Raw genomic sequence first — 20,486 nt, 5'->3', positions numbered from 1 at the left:
TAGGCGCACAGGCTTCAGTAGTTGTGGCACGTGGGCTCAGTAGTTGTGGCATGTGGGCTCAGTAGTTGTGGCTCGTGGGCTCTAGAGCACAGGCTCAGTAGTTGTGGTGCACGGGCTTAATTACTCCGCAGCATGTGGGATCTTTCCAGACCAGGGCTCGAACCCGTGTCCCCTGCATTGGCAGGCAAATTCTTAATCACTGCGCCACCAGGGAAGTCCTGAAACAGATCTTGAAATCTCAATTCTCAGGAAAACTTGATTGAAGAATTATCTATCATTGAAAATATCTTCATATTTATTTGGTACATAACATGTAAATAAATTTCCTGTCAGAATTTTTATATGGCGCCCATTCAGTGGATGGTTGGTATAGATATAATCTATAAAGACGCTATAGAAGACTCATGAGAAACCCTTGAAATTCAGACTTTTTTTTTAAAGTGGGAAGATAATGCTATAATTGCATTTCTAAGGCTTGGGATTTTTTTTTTTTTTTTTTGGCCGCGCTGTGTGGCTTGCAGGATCTTAGTTCCCCGATCAAGGATTGAACCCCGGGCCTCAGCAGTGAACGCACCAAATCCTAACCACTGGACTGCCAAGGAACTCCCCTGGGATTTTAGATATTTGAAAATGTTTGTGTTCAATAGATTTTTTTAAAATTAAGGAGTAACTTATACGATGAAGTATACCTTTCTTACATATATAGGTTGATTAATTTTTACCTATATATATTTTTACCTATACTCCTTCTAGGTCAAGGTATGAAACATTTTACACCAGAAACTAACACAGCACTGTAAATCAACTATACATACTCCAATAAAATAAACTTTTTATTTTGAAATTTTCTTTTTCTTTTTTTTTTTTAAAGATCTTATGTGGCCAATTACTAGTTTTTATTTATTTATTTATTTATTTATGGCTGTGTTGGGTCCTCGTTTCTGTGCGAGGGCTCTCTCCAGTTGCGGCAAGCGGGGGCCACCCTTCATCGCGGTGCGCGGGCCTCTCACTATCGCAGCCTCTCCCGCTGCGGAGCACAGGCTCCAGACGCGCAGGCTCAGCAATTGTGGCTCACGGGCTCAGTCGCTCCGCGGCACGTGGGATCCTCCCAGACCAGGGCTCGAACCCGTGTCCCCTGCATTGGCAGGCAGACTCCCAACCACTGTGCCACCAGGGAAGCCCCTAAAATAAATTTTTTAAAAAGTTAGGGAACATTTGTATCACCCCAGAAGATTCCCTTGTGCCCATTTATAAAACCTCCCTTTACCCCAAGTAAAGCACTATTCAGACTTCTGTCATCATAGATCAGTTTTCCTGTTCTTGAATTCCATATAAATCATACAGTAGGTACTTTTTTGGTGTCTGGCTTCTTTTGCTCAACATACCTTTGAGACCCATCCATATTGTTACATTTATTAGTAGTTCATTCTCTTTTATTATTGAATAGTATGAATATACCACAATTTGTTTATACATTGTACTGTTGATGGCCATTCGATTGTTTCCAGTGTTTGTCTATATGATGAACATTCTTATACATGTCTTTTGGTGGACATATACATTCATTTCTCTTGGATGTATATCTAGGACTAGCATTTCTGGGTCATAGGGTAGGTGTGTATTTAGCTTTGATACATACTGCCAAACAGTTTCCAAAGTGGGTAGACCCAGTTTACCCTCCCACTGGCAATGTCTGAGAGTTCCAGTTGTTCCACATCTTGTCAACACTTGCTATTGTCAGTCTTTTTAATTTTAGCCATTCTGGTGGTTTTTCATTGTTTTAATTTGTATTTTCCTGGTGAATAATGATGTTGAGTACCTTTTCGTATGTTTATTGGCTATTTAGATATTCTCTTTCCTGAAGTGCTGTAAGTCTTCTGTACGTTTTTTTAAAAAGTTGGATTGTTTGTATTTTTCATATTGATTTTGTAGGCATTTAAAAAAAATTTTAGAAACATAGACTTTGTCAGATGTGTATTGCAAATATTTTCCCTGAGTCTGTAACATGCTTATTTATTTTCTCAATCTATTTGATAAATAGAATTCTTGCTTTTAGTGACGACTAAGTTATCACTTTTTTTCCTTTTGGGATTAAGTGCACCTTATGTCCTGCTTAAGAAATCTTTGCCTATCTAAGGCCATGAAAATATTCTCTTGTGTTTTCCTCTAGAAATTTGATTGTTTTAAGTTTCACATTTAAGTCTATTACCCACTTCAAATTGATGATTCTTGACATCATAATAAGAACATCATAACTGTTTTTGACATCAGTTGTTTTATAACAGAAACTAGGCATTTTACAGTTACAAAATGAAAATCTTACTTGGAATATGTTGGATTCAACCACTTATGCACAGTTTTTCAAAGTATTAATGACATGAAATGCCCATTCTTCCTTTTCTCTCTACATGTTCATTTGCTGGCATGTGATATCCATGGTAAAATATAAATATACTTATTTTTCTACAACTTTAGAGTAACTGACCTTTCAAGAAAAATAACACTAGATATTGAATTTGTTGTTTTAGACCTGTGCCCCACAGTCTATAATTTCTTCACTAGAATTTAATCTAGGGAAAAAATGGAATATTTTGTAAAAAAGGGTAAGGTAGGAAGTATTGAAATGGTAATGTGGGCTGTATTTGATCCGATGTTCTTAGACAAGTAGTCTTGGTGTTTCTTAAACTTTACCTTAATCCAAGGAGGAAGGGAAGGAAGTATTTCATGGCTGGAGAGACTACTCTCATTTTAAGGCATGCCCCCCTTTTTCTTTTTCTTTTTAAAATTATTTATTTATTTATTTATTTTGCCCCCCTTTTTAATATCTTCCTTTCCTCTCAATCATAGTCACTTGAGGTGTTTGAAATTAATTGGGTCTAAAATTTCTTCTAGTTCTGACTTTCTTCTAAGATTTATAATCTATATAGGAAAGCACCTTAAAACATTATTTAAATTCTTTGAAACAAAGGTGAAACTCAAGAAAGGAATCCTGCTTCTCTTCATAATGTGCCACTGACATTGTACCTTTGGACACTTACATGATTTTATATTTTTTGTCATTCTTTGTGTCTTAAATTTTGTTTGTAAAATGTGGAGAATAATAAATGCCATTGCACGTGTTTATCTTCCAGAGATGCTATGAGATAATACGAAATCTCATTTGCACTCCTGGGCTAAGTGCTTGATGCCACATTTTTGGAGGACCACAGGCAAACAAAACCGGGTTCAGAAGAAAGCTGTCACCATGGTTAGGGAACTGAGTGGTAGCATTTGCGTAATAACTTATTCTGGATGTTCCCAGAAAGCTGAACTAGGATCTGAAATGGACAGTTTAAGAAATTTGAGTTTCACTACATTTAAAGAGGAACTTTTTAAACCATTAGAGTTTTTCTGAAATGGAAAAGTATAACTTCTGTATACTTGGAAGTGTCTAAGCAGAGACTTTACAACCCAAATAGGGAGATATTGGAGGAAATTCAAGTATCAAGTGGCAGGGGAAGGAGAGGTAAGGTAGTTAAGATATCTACTCCAATTCTAATATTCTAATTTCATTGGTCATAGGGATCATATTTTTTTTTATTATTATATAGAACTGTTCTTGTGATGGTAAGATTTCAGGTATGATTGTATGTGGTAGTAATAAAGGGAACTCATGAAGGATCTTTCAGAAATAGTAGATAACACTTCTGTGCCACATTTGTAGTCCTGAATGTGAATGTTTCAATTATGCATACATTTTTGTAGTCAGCGACTCAGTTTCCAAAGCTTTTTGTTAAAAAGTAAAAGTGGACATTTTAGATTTTAAAAAGAGGTATGGGGATAGAGGAATCAGTTTATTGTTATGAAGGTAAAGGAGAATGTCAATATTCAAAGACGGCTTTCTGGCAGCTGTCAGGCACCAGTGCTGCTGACAGCTGGCAAACTCAGTACATGATTCTTTCTGAGATTGACATTCCGATCTCCTTTAGCATCTACACTTCCTACTGGGAAAACAGACCAGCAAGTGGAAATCTGATCTCTGAAATTAAGAGTAGAATTTTATTAGCTGGTATTCTTAATTGAATGATGATTACTTAAAGTATCAAAATAAAGACAAGTTTATAACCATTTGAATTAAAAATATGGTTGCCAATTTTGTTGCTAATGTAAATATTTGATTTTGTTGGTAGATAACTTATATTATTCAAATGTGAATTTTGACAAAATCTCAATTAACCAGACTCCTGCCATTTCCAAGTTTAAATTTTGTTTGTAATCTACCCCTTTTCATTTTGCAGCACATAAAATACTAGAATCTCAGAGAAAAATCTTGGTATCTTTTAAAAAGAATTCTAACTAGTGAATTTTTTAAAATAGCATCCTTGTTGAAGGAAAGAGAATCTGAAGGAATAAAAACAAATTTGTAATTGTCATCTCTCAGTAAGCATGTGATGAGGCTTGTTTTCAATTCTGGAAGAAAACAATTTGAGATTGCTAGTAAAGCTTTGAATTTATAGAGTGCTTGGGATACTACAAAAGAAATAACCTTTAACTTTTACAGTCTAATATATTTGTGAGCTATATCAGTAAGAGAATAGTTATACCTTTTACAAGATTTGTTATTTAAGAGGTAAAGTGTCAGTGGAAAACACTAATGATTTAATTAAACCAAAAATATATCAGGAGTTAGTTATTTAGTTACGGGAAGAGCAGGGGGGCAATTGATATGAAAGAGTGTTAACTAACGTTTTCTGCTTGATTGTAATGTTGGCTTTTAAATGAGGTAAGAAAAATGATTTTATCTAATGATATCAAAAAATCCCAATGTATATGCTGAGTTTATATTTGTACACATACAGAGGTACATTTTAAAATATTTTATCTGGGTGTTTGGCGTAATGTGGGTTTTTTTTAACCCTCTGAAAAGTCACATTAATTTTTTAATCAGTGAAATTTGTAAAATGCTTCGTATGAAAGGTGCTGTTTAGATCCTTTATCTTTTTGATTACTGCATTAATGGAAAATGCTTTTGCCTGAAATTCCAATTGCAGTTTTGGAAATATTGATAGAAGAAGGTCTTTGTTAAGCTGTTTCCTAGTATAATATCTTTAGAATTTTGGTTGATATTTAATTTTTATACATGGTTTGATCTACTTGTTTTTTCCTGATCCAGAGTTTTAATGTTTGTTTTAAATAAATAGCTTTGCAGTGAGTGGTACCCCAAGCAGCAATGAGATATTCTAAAATCTAGAGCTGTGCTATTCAGTAGAACTTTCTACAGTGATGGAAATATTCTTTATCTGTGTTATCCAATATGAAAGCCCCTAGCTACGTGTTCTGTTGAGTACTTAAAATATGGTTGGGGTGACTTCCCCGGTGGCGCAGTGGTTAAGAATCCGCCCGCCAATGAAGGGAAGCCAGGTTTGAGCCCTGGTCCGGGAAGATCCCACATGCCACGGAGCAACTAAGCCCGTGCGCCACAACTACTGAGCCTGCGCCCTAGAGCCCGCGAGCCACAACTACTGAGCCCGTGTGCCACAACTACTGAAGCCCTCACGCCTAGAGCCCATGCTCTGCAAAAAGAGAAGCCACCACAATGAGAAGCCCACGCACTGCAACGAAGAGTAGCCCCCGCTCGCTGCAACTAGAGAAAAACCGCGCGCAGCAACGAAGACGCAACGCAGCCAAAAATAAATAAATAAATAAAAGACTTGACCTTTAAAAAAAAAATCTTAAAGAAAAAAATGTGGTTGGGTAACTGAGAAACTAAATTTTTAATTTTTATTAACTTAAATTTAAACTCAAATTGGCACATGTAGCTAGAGGCTATTGTATTGGACACTACAGTATTAGTGCTAGTATTAATAATAGATTTAGAACAGGTCTTGGTAAACTTTTTCTGTAAAGTACCAGCTAGTGAATGTTTTAGGCTTTGCAAGTCATATAGTCTCTGTTGCAAGTACTCAACTCTGCTGGTGGAATACAAAAGCAGCCATAGACAACACGTAAATGAACGGATTTGGCTGTGTTCCAATAAAACTTTATTTATTAACACTGAAATTTGAATTACATCTAATTTTCAAGTCGCATGAAACAGTATTCTTCTGATTTTTTTCAACCATTAAAAAATGTAAAAATCATTCTTAGTTCACAGGCCATATAAAAGCAGGTGAGAAGCTGTAGTTTGCAGAACCTTGACCTAGAGTGTTTATAAGCAGCAAAGATAGTGATATAAAAATTCATGTGTTAATTCAACAAATATATATTGAGTGGCTATCACAACTGGGCACTATTTTGAGAGCTGAAGATACAGCAAAATAGCAATAAAAATTATAGTCAACATCCATGTTTTCATGGAGTTTACATTCTGGTGGGGGGAGACAGATTTTAAAAATGAACAAATATATGTCAGGTGGTGAAAATGAAATTTTTTAAAAATAAATTTATTTATTTATTCATTTTTACTTTTGGCTGCCTTGGGTCTTCGTTGCTGTGGAGGGGCTTTCTCTAGGTGCAGTGAGTGGGGGCTACTCCTCACTGAAGTGCATGGGCTTCTCATTGTGGTGGCTTCTCCTGTTGCGGAGAAGGGCTCTAGGCGCACGGGCTTCAGTAGTTGTGGCATGCAGGCTCAGTAGTTGTGGCTCACGGGCTCTAGAGTGCAGGCTCAGTAGTTGTGGTGCATGGGCTTAGTTGCTCCATGGCATGTGGGATCTTCCTTGACCAGGGCTTGAACCCGTGTCCCCTGCACTGGCAGGTGGATTCCCAACCACTGAGCCATCAGGGAAGTCCGAAAATGAAACTTTATGAAGAAAAATAAAGAGAAAAGAAAGTGCCAATGGAGGATGACATTTTATTATAGGGTAGTTAGATAAAGCTTGTTCGATAAGGTGACTTTTGAGCACACACCTGAATGAAGAAAGGAAGTGGGCCACGTGGCTATCTAGGGGAAGAACATTTTGGTCAGAGGGAAGGGTAAAAGCAAAGGTCCTGAGGCAGGAGCATGCTTTACCAATTCAAGTAATAGGAGAGATGTAGAAAATTGACAAGAATTGTATTTCAATAAAATTAACCCACTTTGAAATTCTTCCATCATTTGCATCAGATATGTATAAGTATCAGTAAAGGGAACTATATTTCTATCAAAAGCAATATAGGGACCTTTCCTTCTTAGCTTTCTAGAGCATTCTTTTTGGAAAATAGTTTAAAACTATGTTGATTGCCAACACATTAAAAAGACCCCAGTAGACCCCATCATGGAAACTTTTTGAAGTCTTTTTTGGACTGAAGTATGAAGGAATTACAAAATGATCCATTAAAAACTGTAAAGCTTTTGCTGCACTTTTAGAAATATTTAACAGGTTTCTGGTCTTCAGATGGGAATTCCTTTACCATCTATTCACTACTGGACTTCATATGTTTATAAAGACCTTTGAGTTCAAGGGGGAAAATGCACTTCAATCTATTTTGTCCTTGTCTTTTAAGTATTTTTTAGCACCTAAGAAGAACATCCATGTAGCCTGATTATAGATGGCTTTAATGTCTCCTTCAAGTTCTGAATACTCAGAGAGTCAAATCTTTTTCTCTTGGAAACTGTACTCAGTTCCTTCTGGTGTTATTTACAGCACAAAAAGGCTGCTTGAAAAAATATTGAGAGATATTTAAATGTCACTGTCAGAGAGTTTAAAAGGTTCAGGGGACCAGGACCTTTTTCCTTTAGGTCACCAAATCAAAAGCCATCTTGCTCTGTAGTAACTAAAAGGTGTTTTCACATGAAGGTTGTTCATGTGAAACTTTTGAGCTAGTTTTCTTTCTTTTTTTTTCCTGTTCAGAATCCCTTTAGTGTGCAGTTAAAAGTTTCACAGTTAGCTTTAAAAAAAAAACAAACTTAAAAAAACCCACTATCAAACTTACAGCAAAGTTGCAATACTGTACAAAAAACTATCTTTTTCCGGAAATTTTGAGAGTAAGTTGCTGACATGAAGCTCTATCACCCTTGAATACTTTAGTGTGTGTTCTACCTTCTCCTACATAACCACAAAACAACCATCAAAATCAGGAAATTAACATTGATCTATGACTACCATTTTTTAAAATATTTGTTTATTTATTTGGCTGTGCCGGGTCTTAGTTGCGGAGTGGGGGATCTTCGTTGCTGGGTGCGGTATCTTTTAGTTGTGGCATGTGAAATCTTAGCTGCGGCATGTGGGATCTAGTTCCCTGACCAGGGACTGAACCTGGGCCCCCTGCATTGGGAGCACAGAGTCTTAGCCGTTGGACTACCAGGGAAGTCCCCATGACTACCATTTAATCCTCAGACCCCATTCAGATTTCTCCAGTTGCTTCTATAACGTCCTTTACTTCAGAAGGATTCAGCTCAGAATCATGCATTGCATTTAGTTGTCACGTCTCTTCACTCTCCGTCTGGAATAGTTTCTCAGTCTGTCAGGACCTTGACACTTTTGAGGATTACAAGCCAGTTATTTTGTAAATTACCCTCAGTTAGTTTGTTTTCTCACGTTTAGATTCATGTTGTGCATATTTGACAGGAATATCACAGAAGTGATGCTGTGTTTTTTTTTTATATATAAATTTATTTATTTATTTTAGGCTGCGTTGCGGCTTCGTTGCGGCGAGCGGGGGCAACTCTTCGTTGCGGTGCGCAGGCTTCTCAGTGTGGTAGCTTTTCTTGTTGCAGAGCATGGGCTCTAGGCATGCGGGCTTCAGTAGCTGTGGCACGCGGGCTCAGTAGTTGTGGCTTGCGGGCTGTAGAGCGCAAGCTCAGTAGTTGTGGTGCACGGGCTTAGTTGCTCCGCGGCATGTGAGATCTTCCCGGACCAGGGCTTGAACCCGTGTCCCCTGCATTGGCAGGCAGATTCTCAACCACTGCGCCACCAGGGAAGCCCTACACCCCGCAACAAAGAACCTGCACGCGGCCACAAAGATCCTGCATGCTGCAACTAAAGACCTGGTGCAGCCAAATAAATAAATAAATAAATATTAAAAAAAAAAAAGAACAAAGGAGAGTTTCAATTTCTTTCTTTCTTTTTTTTTTTTTTTTTTGGCTGCACTGGGCTCAGTAGTTGCGGTGCATGGGCTCAGTTGCCCCATGGCATGTGGGATCTTAGTTCCCTGACCAGGGATCGAACCCATATCCCCTGCATTGGAAGGCATATTCTTAACCGCTGAAGCACCAGGGAAGTCCCGAGAGTTTCAACTTCTAGTAATAGAAGAGTACCTCCTATTGAACCAGACTTCCAACAGATAACAATTATAGGTTCTGGACAAAATATGAAAAAAATCTGATACCTGTTACTAACTTGTTTTTATGGCTTTTTTGCCCAAGGGCAGGCCCCAGTTTTAGCATCAGGGTGACCAAAACTTGAGTAGATAATCCATAGTTTTACTAGCTTAAAAAACGATAGCAATCACAACAGTTGGGAGGCAAAGGGGGAAATCCTAGAATGGAGAGGGCAGAGAGGGCTTTTTGTGTATAAATTCTCTGGCTGGACCAAATCTTTAGCTAATCCTTGAACTACACATGTATGGGTCATACCCTGAGCAATCCATCAAAGGTGAAAGTAACTGAATAGAGGTTTACACTTCTGCAAGAGTGACCAACTTATCCCAGGTTCCCTGAGGCTGTGTAAGTTCTGTGGTCTGGGAAAATCCTCAATCCCAAGTATACTGGGACAGTTGGTTATGCTAGCTGCTGCCCACCACAAATGAAACAGAATTTGAGTTTAACTACATGCTTTAAAAAGTAAAATAAACAAAGAAAAGATCTACATGCTTCAAAGGAACATAACAGACTCCAGAAATTCTGTAATATCTTTATAATGTCCAGGGTACAATCCAAAATTTTTAGGTTATATGAAGAAACAAGAAAATGTGACCCATACTCAAGAGAAAAGGAAACCAAAGGTGACTGAGCCCAAAGTGACATAGGTATTGGACAAGGATCTTAAACAAGTATAATAATTATACTCAAAGATGCAAAGGAAAATATGCTTGTAATGAATTAACAAATAGGAAATCTAGCAGAGAGACTAGAAAAAAGAACAAAATGGAAATTCTAGAACTAAAAATTACAATATCTGAAATAGAAAACTCACTGGATAGGCTTGACAGCACATTAAGATGAGAGAAGAAAGAGTAAGTGAACTTGAAGATTTATCAATGAAAATATTCAATCTGAGCAACAGAGGAAAGAACTTTGGGGGGGAAAGAATAGAACCTCAGGGAACTGTGGGAAAATATGAAAAAGTCTAACATACATGTAAATGAAGTCCTAGAAGAAAAGGGGCAAGAGAATGGAGGAGAAAAAGTATTTGAAGAAATAATGGCTGAAAATTTCTCAGGTTTGCTGAAAAACATAATTTTACACATAAAAAGTTCGGTGGACCCAAGTGGGATAAATGCAGATAAAACCACACCTAGACATATCATAGTCAAACTGCTAAAAACCAAAAGTCAGGAGAAAATCTTGAAAGCATTCAGAGAAAAAGAATACATATATATAGGAAGACAACAATACAAAATATCACTGACTTCTCATCAGAAACAACAGAGGATAGAAGATAGTGGAATGCCATCTTTAAAGTGCCAGAAGAAAACTGTCAACCCATAATTCTATGTCAAGTAAAAACAACCTTTAAAATTGAAGGCAAAAAAAAAAAAAAAAATTGAAGGCAAAATAAAGATATTTCCAAATAAATGAAAACTAAGAAAAGTTGTCATTCACACAGCTGCCCTACTAGAAATGCTAAAGGAAGCTCTTTAGACTGAAGAGAGACAATACCAGATAGGAACTCAGGTCTTTATGAAAAAATGAAAAGCACCAGAAATGGTAAGTATGTGGGTAAATACAAAGTACTAATTTGTTCCTCTTAATCTCTTTAAAGTATAATTGCTGCATGGATTCCTTTTATTCTCCTTGAGGCATATTTTAGGGAGGATAAAGAGAAAGAATAGTCCTGCTCTGAAGAGGAAATCAGCAACTAAGTCTTCCAAAATAGTATCCTTATTAAATTTAGAGTGCTCAAATCTGAAAAACTTTACTGTAAGTAGCTAATATTTGTAATCCTTTTCTTTTCAGATATTAAACCAAACGTGGAACTGAAAAGCACTCAAGAGCAGTCTGTGCCCACAGGTAACATCAGGTCTTTCCACTCTAAAAATACACCTTTACTGAATAGACCAAAGGAAGAGGAATATTCTGATTGCAATAAAAATGCTATGGAAATGTGTTGGGGAAAAAATGTGGTTTTCTCTTCCTGATACAAAAATAACATATCCATTTAGATCATATAAGTTCTTTGGCATCACAGAGCCAAACCATCTACCTAACGTTAATCACTGGTTTTTTATTTTCTTTTCAAATCTTTTCAACTGATTGGTTTGAATAAAGACAGTTTTTGTTGAATAATATAGTAGCTTATATTTGAACAACTTGTGCTTTTCACTCAGGAACAGTGGTCAGCAAACTTTTTGTAAAGGGCCGGAGAGTAAATATTTTAGACTTTGTGGGCCATATATGGTCTCTGTTGCATATTCCTCTTTATGTTTTTTACAATCCTTTAGAACTGTAAAAACCATTCCTACCTCCTGGGTCCATACAAAAACAGACCATGGCTAGATTTGGCCTCAGGCCACAGTTTGCTGACTCCTGCTCCAGAATAAACTATAAACATTTAAAATAATCTATTTCCTAAAAATAACTTCTGTGTTTTCTCCATTGATTAACTCACTTTGTTTGAAACAAAGCTTTTGCTACATTACAAAATTTACCACATAAGTGCCTTGTTATATTACTGTGAGTTGTAACCTTATGTTTTTTGGTTTTTGACTTTTAAATATTTATTTATTTATTTATGGCTGCATTGGGTCTTTGTTGCTGCGCGCGGGCTTTCTCTAGCTGCGGCGAGCCGGGGCTACTCTTCGTTGTAGTGTGCGGGCTTCTCATTGTGGTGGCTTCTCTTGTTGTGGAGCACGGGCTCTAGGCACGCGGGCTCAGTAGTTGTGGCACGTGGGCTCAGTAGTTGTGGCTTGCGGGCTCTAGAGCACAGACTCAGTAGTTGTGGCGCATAGGCTTAGTTGCTCTGTGGCATGTGGGATCTTCCCGGACCAGGGCTTGAACCCATGTCCCTTGCATTGGCAGGCGGGTTCTTAACCACTGCACCACCAGGGAAGCCCTAACCTTATGTTTTAATTGAACCTGTACCTCATATTAGTTGTTCAGGCGTGCACTTTATGTCCATTATTTCAGGCTTGAGAAAAGTAAACTATTTAGAGTCTTACTGTCTAAGAGTATATGTTATAATATGCAGAAAAGAGAAACTTTACCTATAAATCAAAACCTGAGTCCATGATGACCACATTTTCAGGACCTCTTAGTCATGGATTTTATGTAATATGTTTCCATTTTACTCCTACATGCCAGTAAAATGTCCTGCTCCATGCGTTCAGTCATGCCTGCAGCTGAAAGGAAGCCCCTGCAGTTTCTAATCACCTCTCTTATTTCAGCCCCTCCTTAGTGCCACAGGATTCAGTGTCTTTATTTGTTGCATGTAATAGATTCTCGGCAAATATTTTATTGAAAATTGGGAAGGAGTTTGATAGCAAGTGGGTATCTTTTCTGTTCATTTCCTTTGTTATCATCTTTTTGTTAAGCTACCATGCTTATATGTGAAATAATTCCAGCTACGTCATGCCTTCTTCCTTACTTCTAATATTATCAATATTTATTGTATAAAATTATATTTTTGTTAAACTTGATTTTTGTTAAGTTTGCTGTTTATTTAACCATGCTTTTTTTTTTTTTAAATGTATTTTCCAGCTCTGTCTTTTTTTTTGTTTGTTTGTTTTAATTTTATTTATTTATTTATGGCTGTGTTGGGTCTTCGTTTCTGTGCGAGGGCTTTCTCCAGTTGCGGCAAGCGGGGGCCACTCTTCATTGCAGTGCGCGGGCCTCTCACTATCGCCGCCTCTCTTGTTGTAGAGCACAGGCTCCAGACGCGCAGGCTCAGTAATTGTGGCTCTCGGGTCTAGTTGCTCCGCGGCATGTGGGATCCTCCCAGACCAGGGCTCGAACCCATGTCCCCTGCATTAGCAGGCAGACTCTCAACCACTGCGCCACCAGGGAAGCCCCTAACCATGCTTTTATTATGTCTACTGCCTTTTACTTAGGAACTCCCATAACACTTTTTTTTCCCCTTAATCTCGTGTCCGAGTCTACATTATAGGCCTGAGTCTTGCATTATAGTTGTGCATTTGTTTTATCTACATCTGTAAAGTATAAGCTCCTTGAAGACAGGAATTATAACCTATTCATATCTGTAGCCTTGTCAACATTTAGTAAATGTTTGATGAAATAAAGGAATTTGGGAGCCAATATGCTTTCCACAGAATCACATTTATAATGTGAACAGAAAGGGAAAATAGGATTTGGTACAGAAGCTTACAGGCTTCCTCTCAGGAAAGCATCTTTCTCAAATTGAGTTATGCCAGTAGTTTCAGACTCAGTATTTCTCATCACTATATGTTAATATTTCTTGGTCTTAACTAGCAATAGCAGCCTACCGAATATTCTGAGATATACCAAAGGAGAGAGAATTTCAATCCAAAGGAACTTGAGTGCATTTTAACTCAGGTGAAAGAAATAGTCAAGAAAATGATGTCTAATGGAAAGGCACATGAACCTTGGGCATCTTTCTAAACCTCAAGAGTTTTCACATATATCTTTCTTGGGTGTATGTGAAAGCAATATTGTCTATCACTAAGGGATTGGGTGAAGCTGAAATAGGAGTCTTACTTAATACATGTTTATAAAAATCCTTTAAAGTTGACTGCATAGTTAAAATTCTTCTTATCTCCTAGAAGGTTCGGTGCTTTTGCATGACTACGATTTAACCAAACCTCATGAAACAGAAAATGTGGATGGTACAGAAGGCCCAGCCAATCAAGATGAAGACATAGGAGGTGAGCCGTAGTGTATAGACCAGAAACTAAAGATATCGTTCAGGCTCAACATGGAGAAGAAATCAGGAACTCTCCAAGGAAAACTTGCATTTGTGGGTTGAGTTCGAAGGAAATCAGTTTTGTTCACTTTACAAATATTTACATTTAATAATTTGCTACAGGATGTCAGCAAATTTTGAGAATTTAAGGTGCTTATTCAGTGTTCAAGTTATACTAACTTCTTTTTTTAAATTTTTTAAAATTAATTTTTATTGGAGTATAGTTGATTTACAATGTTGTGTTAGTTTCTGCTGTACAGCAAAGTGAATCAGTTATACATATACATATATCCACTCTTTTTTAGATTCTTTTCCCATATAGGTCATTACAGATTACTGAGTAGAGTTCCCTGTGCTATACAGTAGCCTCTTATTATCTATTTTATATATAGTAGTGTGTATATGTCAATCCCAATCTCCCAGTTTATCCCTCCCCCTCCTTCCCCCTTGGTAACCATAAGTTTGTTTTCTACATTTGTGACTCTATTTCTGTTTTTGTAAATAAGTTCATTTGTACCATTCTTTTTTAGGTTCCACATATAAGTGATATCATATGATATTTGTTTTTCTCTGTCTGACTTACTTTACTCAGTATGACAATCTCTAGGCCCATCCATGTTGCTGCAAATGGCATTATTTCATTCTTTTTTATGGCTAATATTCCATTGTATATACATACCACATCTTTTTTTTTTTCATCTTTATTGGAGTATAATTGCTCTACAATGCTGTGTTAGTTTCCGCTGCACAACAAAGTGAATCAGCTATTTGTACACATATATCCCCATATCCCCTCCCTCTTGAGCCTCCCTCCCACCCTCCCTATCCCACCCCTCTAGGTCATCACAAAGCGCTGAGCTGATCACCCTGTGCTGTGCAGCACCTTCCTACCAGCCATCCGTTTTACATTTGGTAATGCATACACGTCAATGCCACTCTCCCACTTTGTCCAGCTTCCTCTTCCCCCACTGTGTCCTCAAGTCCATTCTCTATGTCTGCATCTCCATTCCTGCCCTACCACTAGGTTCATCAGTACCTTTTTTTTAGATTCCACATACATTCGTCAGCATATGGTATTTTTCTCTTTCTGACTTACTTCACTCTGTATGACAGACTCTAGGTCCATCCACTTCATTACAAATAACTCAATTTTGTTCTTTTATGGATGAGTAATATTCCATTGTATATATGTGCCACATCTTCTTTATCCATTCATCTGTTGATGGACATTTAGGTCGTTTCCATGTCCTGGCTACTGTAAATAATGCTGCAATGAACATTGGGGTGCATGTATCTTTTCAAATAATGATTTTCTCTTTATATATGTCCAGGAGTGGGGTTGCTGGATCATATGGTAGCTCTATTTTTAGTTTTTTAAGGAACCACCATACTGTTCTCCATAGTGACTGTACCAATTAACATTCCCACCAACAGTGTAGGAGGGTTCCCTTTTCTCCACACCCTCTCCAGCATTTATTGTTTGTAGACTTTTTCATGATGGCCATTCTGACCAGTGTGAGGTGGTACCTCATCATAATTTTGATTTGCGTTTCTCTAATAATTAGTGATGTTGAGCATCTTTTCATGTGCTTTTTGACCATCTTTATGTCTTCTTTGGTGAAATGTCTATTTCAATCTTCTGCCCATTTTTTGATTGGGTTGTTTGTCTTTTTGGTATTGAGCTGCATGAGCTGTTTGTATATTTTGGAGATTAATCTCTTGTAGGTTGCTTCATTTGCAAATATTTTCTCCCATTCTGTGGGTTGTCTTTTTGTATTTCATTTTTAAAATAATATGTTTATTTTACTCTTTTCCATTATAAAAGTAATACATGTTCATGATAGAAAGTTTGTATGGGATATTTTCCACCAATTCTCCAATTCTCCGGACACCAACTGGGCATCCAGTAATTCAATTCAATTCAATTCTTATGCTAACTTCTAGAATTAGTGCAGAACCCACAGGTTAAGGTCTCAGTCCCACAAGACTGCCCTCACTTCAGACACCACTTAAAAGTACCAGGTCCCCAGGTTACCTGCACTTCTGTCCAACTTGACTCCAAATTCAGGATTTCCCACAACCACCCCCACCCTGAGGTTTGATAATTTGTTAGAATGACTCACAGAACTTAGGAAAGCACTTTACATACTATTACTGGTTTATCATAAAGGACACAACTCAGGAACAGACAATGGAAGAGGTGCATTGGGCAAGCTATGGGATGGGAGGGTGCAGAGCTTCCATGCCCTTTCTGGGCACACCACCTTCTAAGCAGCTTGATGTCTTCACCAGACGCTCTCTGAATCTTACAGTTCAAGAGTTTTTATAGAGCTCAATCTCCAGGCCCTTTCCTGGAGGTTGGTGGGTGAAAGTTCCAACCCTCTAATCACTTGGTCTTTCTGGTGACCAACCCGTTCTGAGGCTATCTAGGGGCTGCACCTTAAGTCACCTCAGCATAAACTCAGGTGTGATTAAAAGGGGCTTGTTATGAATAGCAAAAGACACTCTTATGACTCAGGAAATTTCAAGGGTTTTAGGAACTTCGTACCAGGAACCTGGGACAAAGACCAAATGTAGTCTTTGACCATGAATCTCTTACAGCAAATGCATCACAGAAGTCAAAACATACTGGCACATTACTAGAGTCACACTCAGTCATTAATTAGTCCAGTCCATCATCATAGCATATGAAAATGTCTTCTAGGGTGAGACCGCTCAGATTTGCAGGCTTCCATTTGATCTTGTCAGGTTCCAAATGCAGTAGTGGTCTCAGCAATACATGGCTTCATCTTTTCAAGCATCTGGTATAACTAAGCTAAAACACAATATTATTCCCTTGCTCTGAGTCTCTATTGAGATTGTAATATAATATTGGATTTCCTTCATTGCATAGCCCATTGATTCATTCCTTTGCCCTCAACTACTATTCCTCCTTCTCTCCATTTATTTATACTTAAACTTTTCCACCTTTAGAAGGAACTTTAGATTCAGCTACTGTGATGTTCTAGATTTCAGGCAACAATACTAGTCTAGTAAGTGCCTCCCCTTGAGTTCACTTCTATTCATATAAGGTAGAGTTACTTAGGTACAGAACTAGTGGGCTATTTTTACCACCAGGCAGTGGCTACTTTCAGTGTTAACCTTGATTTTGCCAAATGGAATGAAGACACAACCTGCCTTATCAGGCCTTTAGGAATTCTGACATAAAGGTTTAAAACTATAGTTACAGTTTCTTGCTTAGGAATCATCCCTGTTTCTGGCACTTGTAGTTGCATCCCTGGTCCTGTGACTACAGGGCATCAGATAGGAAAGAGAAAGCTGAGGTATGTGGAGAAGAAAAAAAAAGTATAGTTATCATACCAGTGTCCTCTCTCCTTGGAAAGAATCATATAGTCATACCATCATCTTCCTCCCATGGAAGAAATTGCATAGTCATACTAGGAGCCTCTCCCCACCGTCTCTTCCCCAGATCCACCAGAAAAACAGAGGAGTCTATCTAGTGGGGACAACACTGCCTTAGCTCCTCTTATGTTGAGTGTGAACACACACTCTTTTTTTTAAATTAATTAATTTATTTATTTTTGGCTGCGTTGGGTCTTCGTTGCTGTGTGCGGGCTTTCTCTAGTTGCGTTGCTGTGCGTGGGCTTCTCATTGCGGTGGCTTCTCCTGTTGTGGAGCACCGACTCTAGGCATGCGGGCTCAGTAGTTGTGGCGCACGGGCTTAGTTGCTCCGTGGCATGTGGGATCTTCCCAGACCAGGGCTCGAACCTGTGTCCCCTGCGTTGGCATGCAGATTCTTAACCACTGCGCCACCAGGGAAGTCCCTGAACACACACTCTTGAAGACATATAAACTAACCTTTCGTGCCTACATCTCCCCCTGTTTTAAACAACCAATGTTTCAACTGCCTGTTCCAATTCTCTATGAAACTATTATTCTGAGGAGAATATCTCTCTGCCTACTCATTATTTGATATTATGAGCTGTAAAGTGTGTTCCTTGCTCTGAATAAATGTGATTTGGTGGTCCAAATGGGTGCAATATCTTATGTTCCGGTTCTTTTATAGTACTTGGACCATTTGCATCTACCACCAGGTAAGCAAAGCCCAGTCCAGAGTCAACGCCTATTCTATCAAAACCCGTTTGTAGCCCACTGGGGCTACTGACATTGGTTCAGTGTAATCCACTTCCAGCTGTGTGTGGGGTCTTCCCCCTGAGGAATCTCCCCCATAGCCATCTGCAGCCTCTGTTTTTCTTGTTGGCATACTGAACAGTTCTTGTTGGCATTTTGAGCCTCAGAGGGTACAAAAGGAATATGTCCAGATTCAGCCCTCTGCACTGCTTTGGTCCCCAAATGTCTACTTATTTCATGGACCCAAGTGGCCGCCTCAAGCTAATACCCCATAATATCCGTGTATGATTGGTCATCATCCAATCCTGGAAGGGGTTTCTTCTGTTAGGCATCAACCTGTCCTACTTTAATGTACCCGTCCAATTCCCATAGTGATTTCCATAGGGCTATGGTCCATATGGACCTCCCTTTAATAGACCAGACTTCCATAGCCCTCTGCTTATCGGTATGGCCAGACCATTGGCCATCACTCATGAGTCAGGTAAAAACCAAAACATAGAGGCTTTCATTGTTGTTCGATTCTTCCATCCCTGTTAGGTAAACAGCATGTAATTCACCCCACCAAACTGATTTGTTTTTACCTTCTTCAATCAGAGTGGTAGTCTTCCAAACAGGATATTGGCCATTTACCTTGGTGGTTGGTAAATCACCTTTACCTTGGAACTGCCATCCATAAACCAAACAGCGTTTTGTTGGTCAGTCAAGAGCTGTTTATAGGGTACTGTCCAAGTGACGATAGAATCCGGCAGCTCCTTACACAGTTCAAAAGTCAGTCCTAGGAGAAAAGAGCCTCCCTGCTTGTGAGTATCTCCTGCTTACATTCCCCTTGTAGCACAATCCTGTATAAACCATTTGCATTTTATTATGGAACGCTTCTGGGCATTGCCCTCCCCATTAGAGCATTTTTCTGACATCTCCTAAGACGTCATGGGTGTTTCAGATATTAAGATTATTTTTTGTCCTGCAATCATAGGGGCAGTTTCAATTAATGTCTGATATCAGCCTACTAATTGCCTCTCAAATAGAAATTCTCTATTCCATCCTCCCCATAGTTGTCACTGGGAAGCTCTCCCAGGCTTTTGCCTTAAGCCCCAATCTATGTTCTACATAGAGCTATCGCACAGAATTTGTCCGCACCAGCACTCCAGCTTCTCTTCTACACTGTGTGGACTTGGGCAATCTTATCCATCCTCATTCAGCATGTCCAATTAATATCGCTTGAAGGATAGATTTACAGGCCTCCTGTTTTACAAAGTAGTTCCCCAGTCAGACACAATATCCATACCCATAATACATTCAGGTAAAAGAAGTACAACCACTTCGGACATACCAATTTTCCTCCAAACTTTCACCTTAATCAACCAACCCTTATATTCCTTTTTTTAAAAATTGAAGTATAGTTGATTTACAATGTTCTATTAGTTTCTGGTGTACAGCAAATTGATTCAGTTATACATATATATACATATTCTTTTTAATGTTATTTTCCGTTTTGATTTATTACAAAATGGATATTGAATATAGTTCCCTGTGCCATACGGTAGGACTTTGTTGTTTATCTATTTTATATATAGTAGCTTGTATCTGCTAATCCCAAATTCCTAATTTATCCCTCCCCCACCCCCTTTCCCCTTTGGTAACTGTAAGTTTGTTTTCTATATCTGTGAATCTGTTTCCATTTCGTAAATAAGTTCATTTGTGTCATATTTTAGCTTCCACATATAAGTGATATCATATGTATTTGTCTTTCTCTGTCTGACTTACTTCACTTAGTATGACAATCTGTAGGCCCATCCATGTTGCTGCAAATGGCATTATTTCATTCTATTTTGTGGCTGAGTAGTATTCCATTGTGTATATATACCACATCTTCTTTGTCCATTCATCTGTCCATGGACATTTAGGTTGCTTCCATGTCTTGGCTATTGTAAATAGTGCTGCTATGAACATTGGGGTGTATGTATCTTTTCGAATTATAGTTTTGTCTGGATACATGCCCAGGGGTGGGATTGCCGGATCATATGGGAACTCTATTTTTAGTTTTTTGAGGAACCTCCATACTGTTTTCCATAGTGACTGCACCAATTTACATTCCCACCAACAGTGTTGGAGGGTTCCTTTTTCTCCACACCCTCTCCAGCATTTGTTATTTGTAGACTTTTTATGATGGCCATTCTGACCAGTGTGAGGTGGTACCTCACTGTAATTTTGATTTGCATTTCTCTAATAATTATCTATGTTGAGCATCTTTTCATGTGCCTGTTGGCCATCTGTATGTCTTTTTTGGAGAAATGTTTATTTAGGTCTTTGGCCCATTCTTTTTTTTATTGCAACCCTTATATTCCTAACTGTAACCTCCAT

General features: G+C 38.3%; 1 protein-coding gene across 1 annotated transcript in view; it reads left to right on the top strand.

Annotated features, from left to right (window-relative positions):
- IKZF3 (IKAROS family zinc finger 3) overlaps positions 1 to 20,486 on the top strand; it is a 90,275-nt gene that overhangs the window by 11,740 nt on the left and 58,049 nt on the right. Inside the window, exons 2-3 of the mRNA XM_082373531.1 lie at positions 11,075 to 11,128; positions 13,855 to 13,956. Of these exons, the coding sequence (XP_082229657.1) occupies positions 11,075 to 11,128; positions 13,855 to 13,956 (156 nt within the window). The remainder of the gene's footprint in view (positions 1 to 11,074; positions 11,129 to 13,854; positions 13,957 to 20,486) is intronic.

The sequence above is a fragment of the Balaenoptera borealis genome (assembly GCF_965194805.1).
Source record: "Balaenoptera borealis genome assembly, chromosome: 20".
Classification (NCBI taxonomy): domain Eukaryota; kingdom Metazoa; phylum Chordata; class Mammalia; order Artiodactyla; family Balaenopteridae; genus Balaenoptera; species Balaenoptera borealis.
Note: the sequence above shows the minus strand (reverse complement) of the source record. Positions and strands in the feature narration are given on the sequence as shown.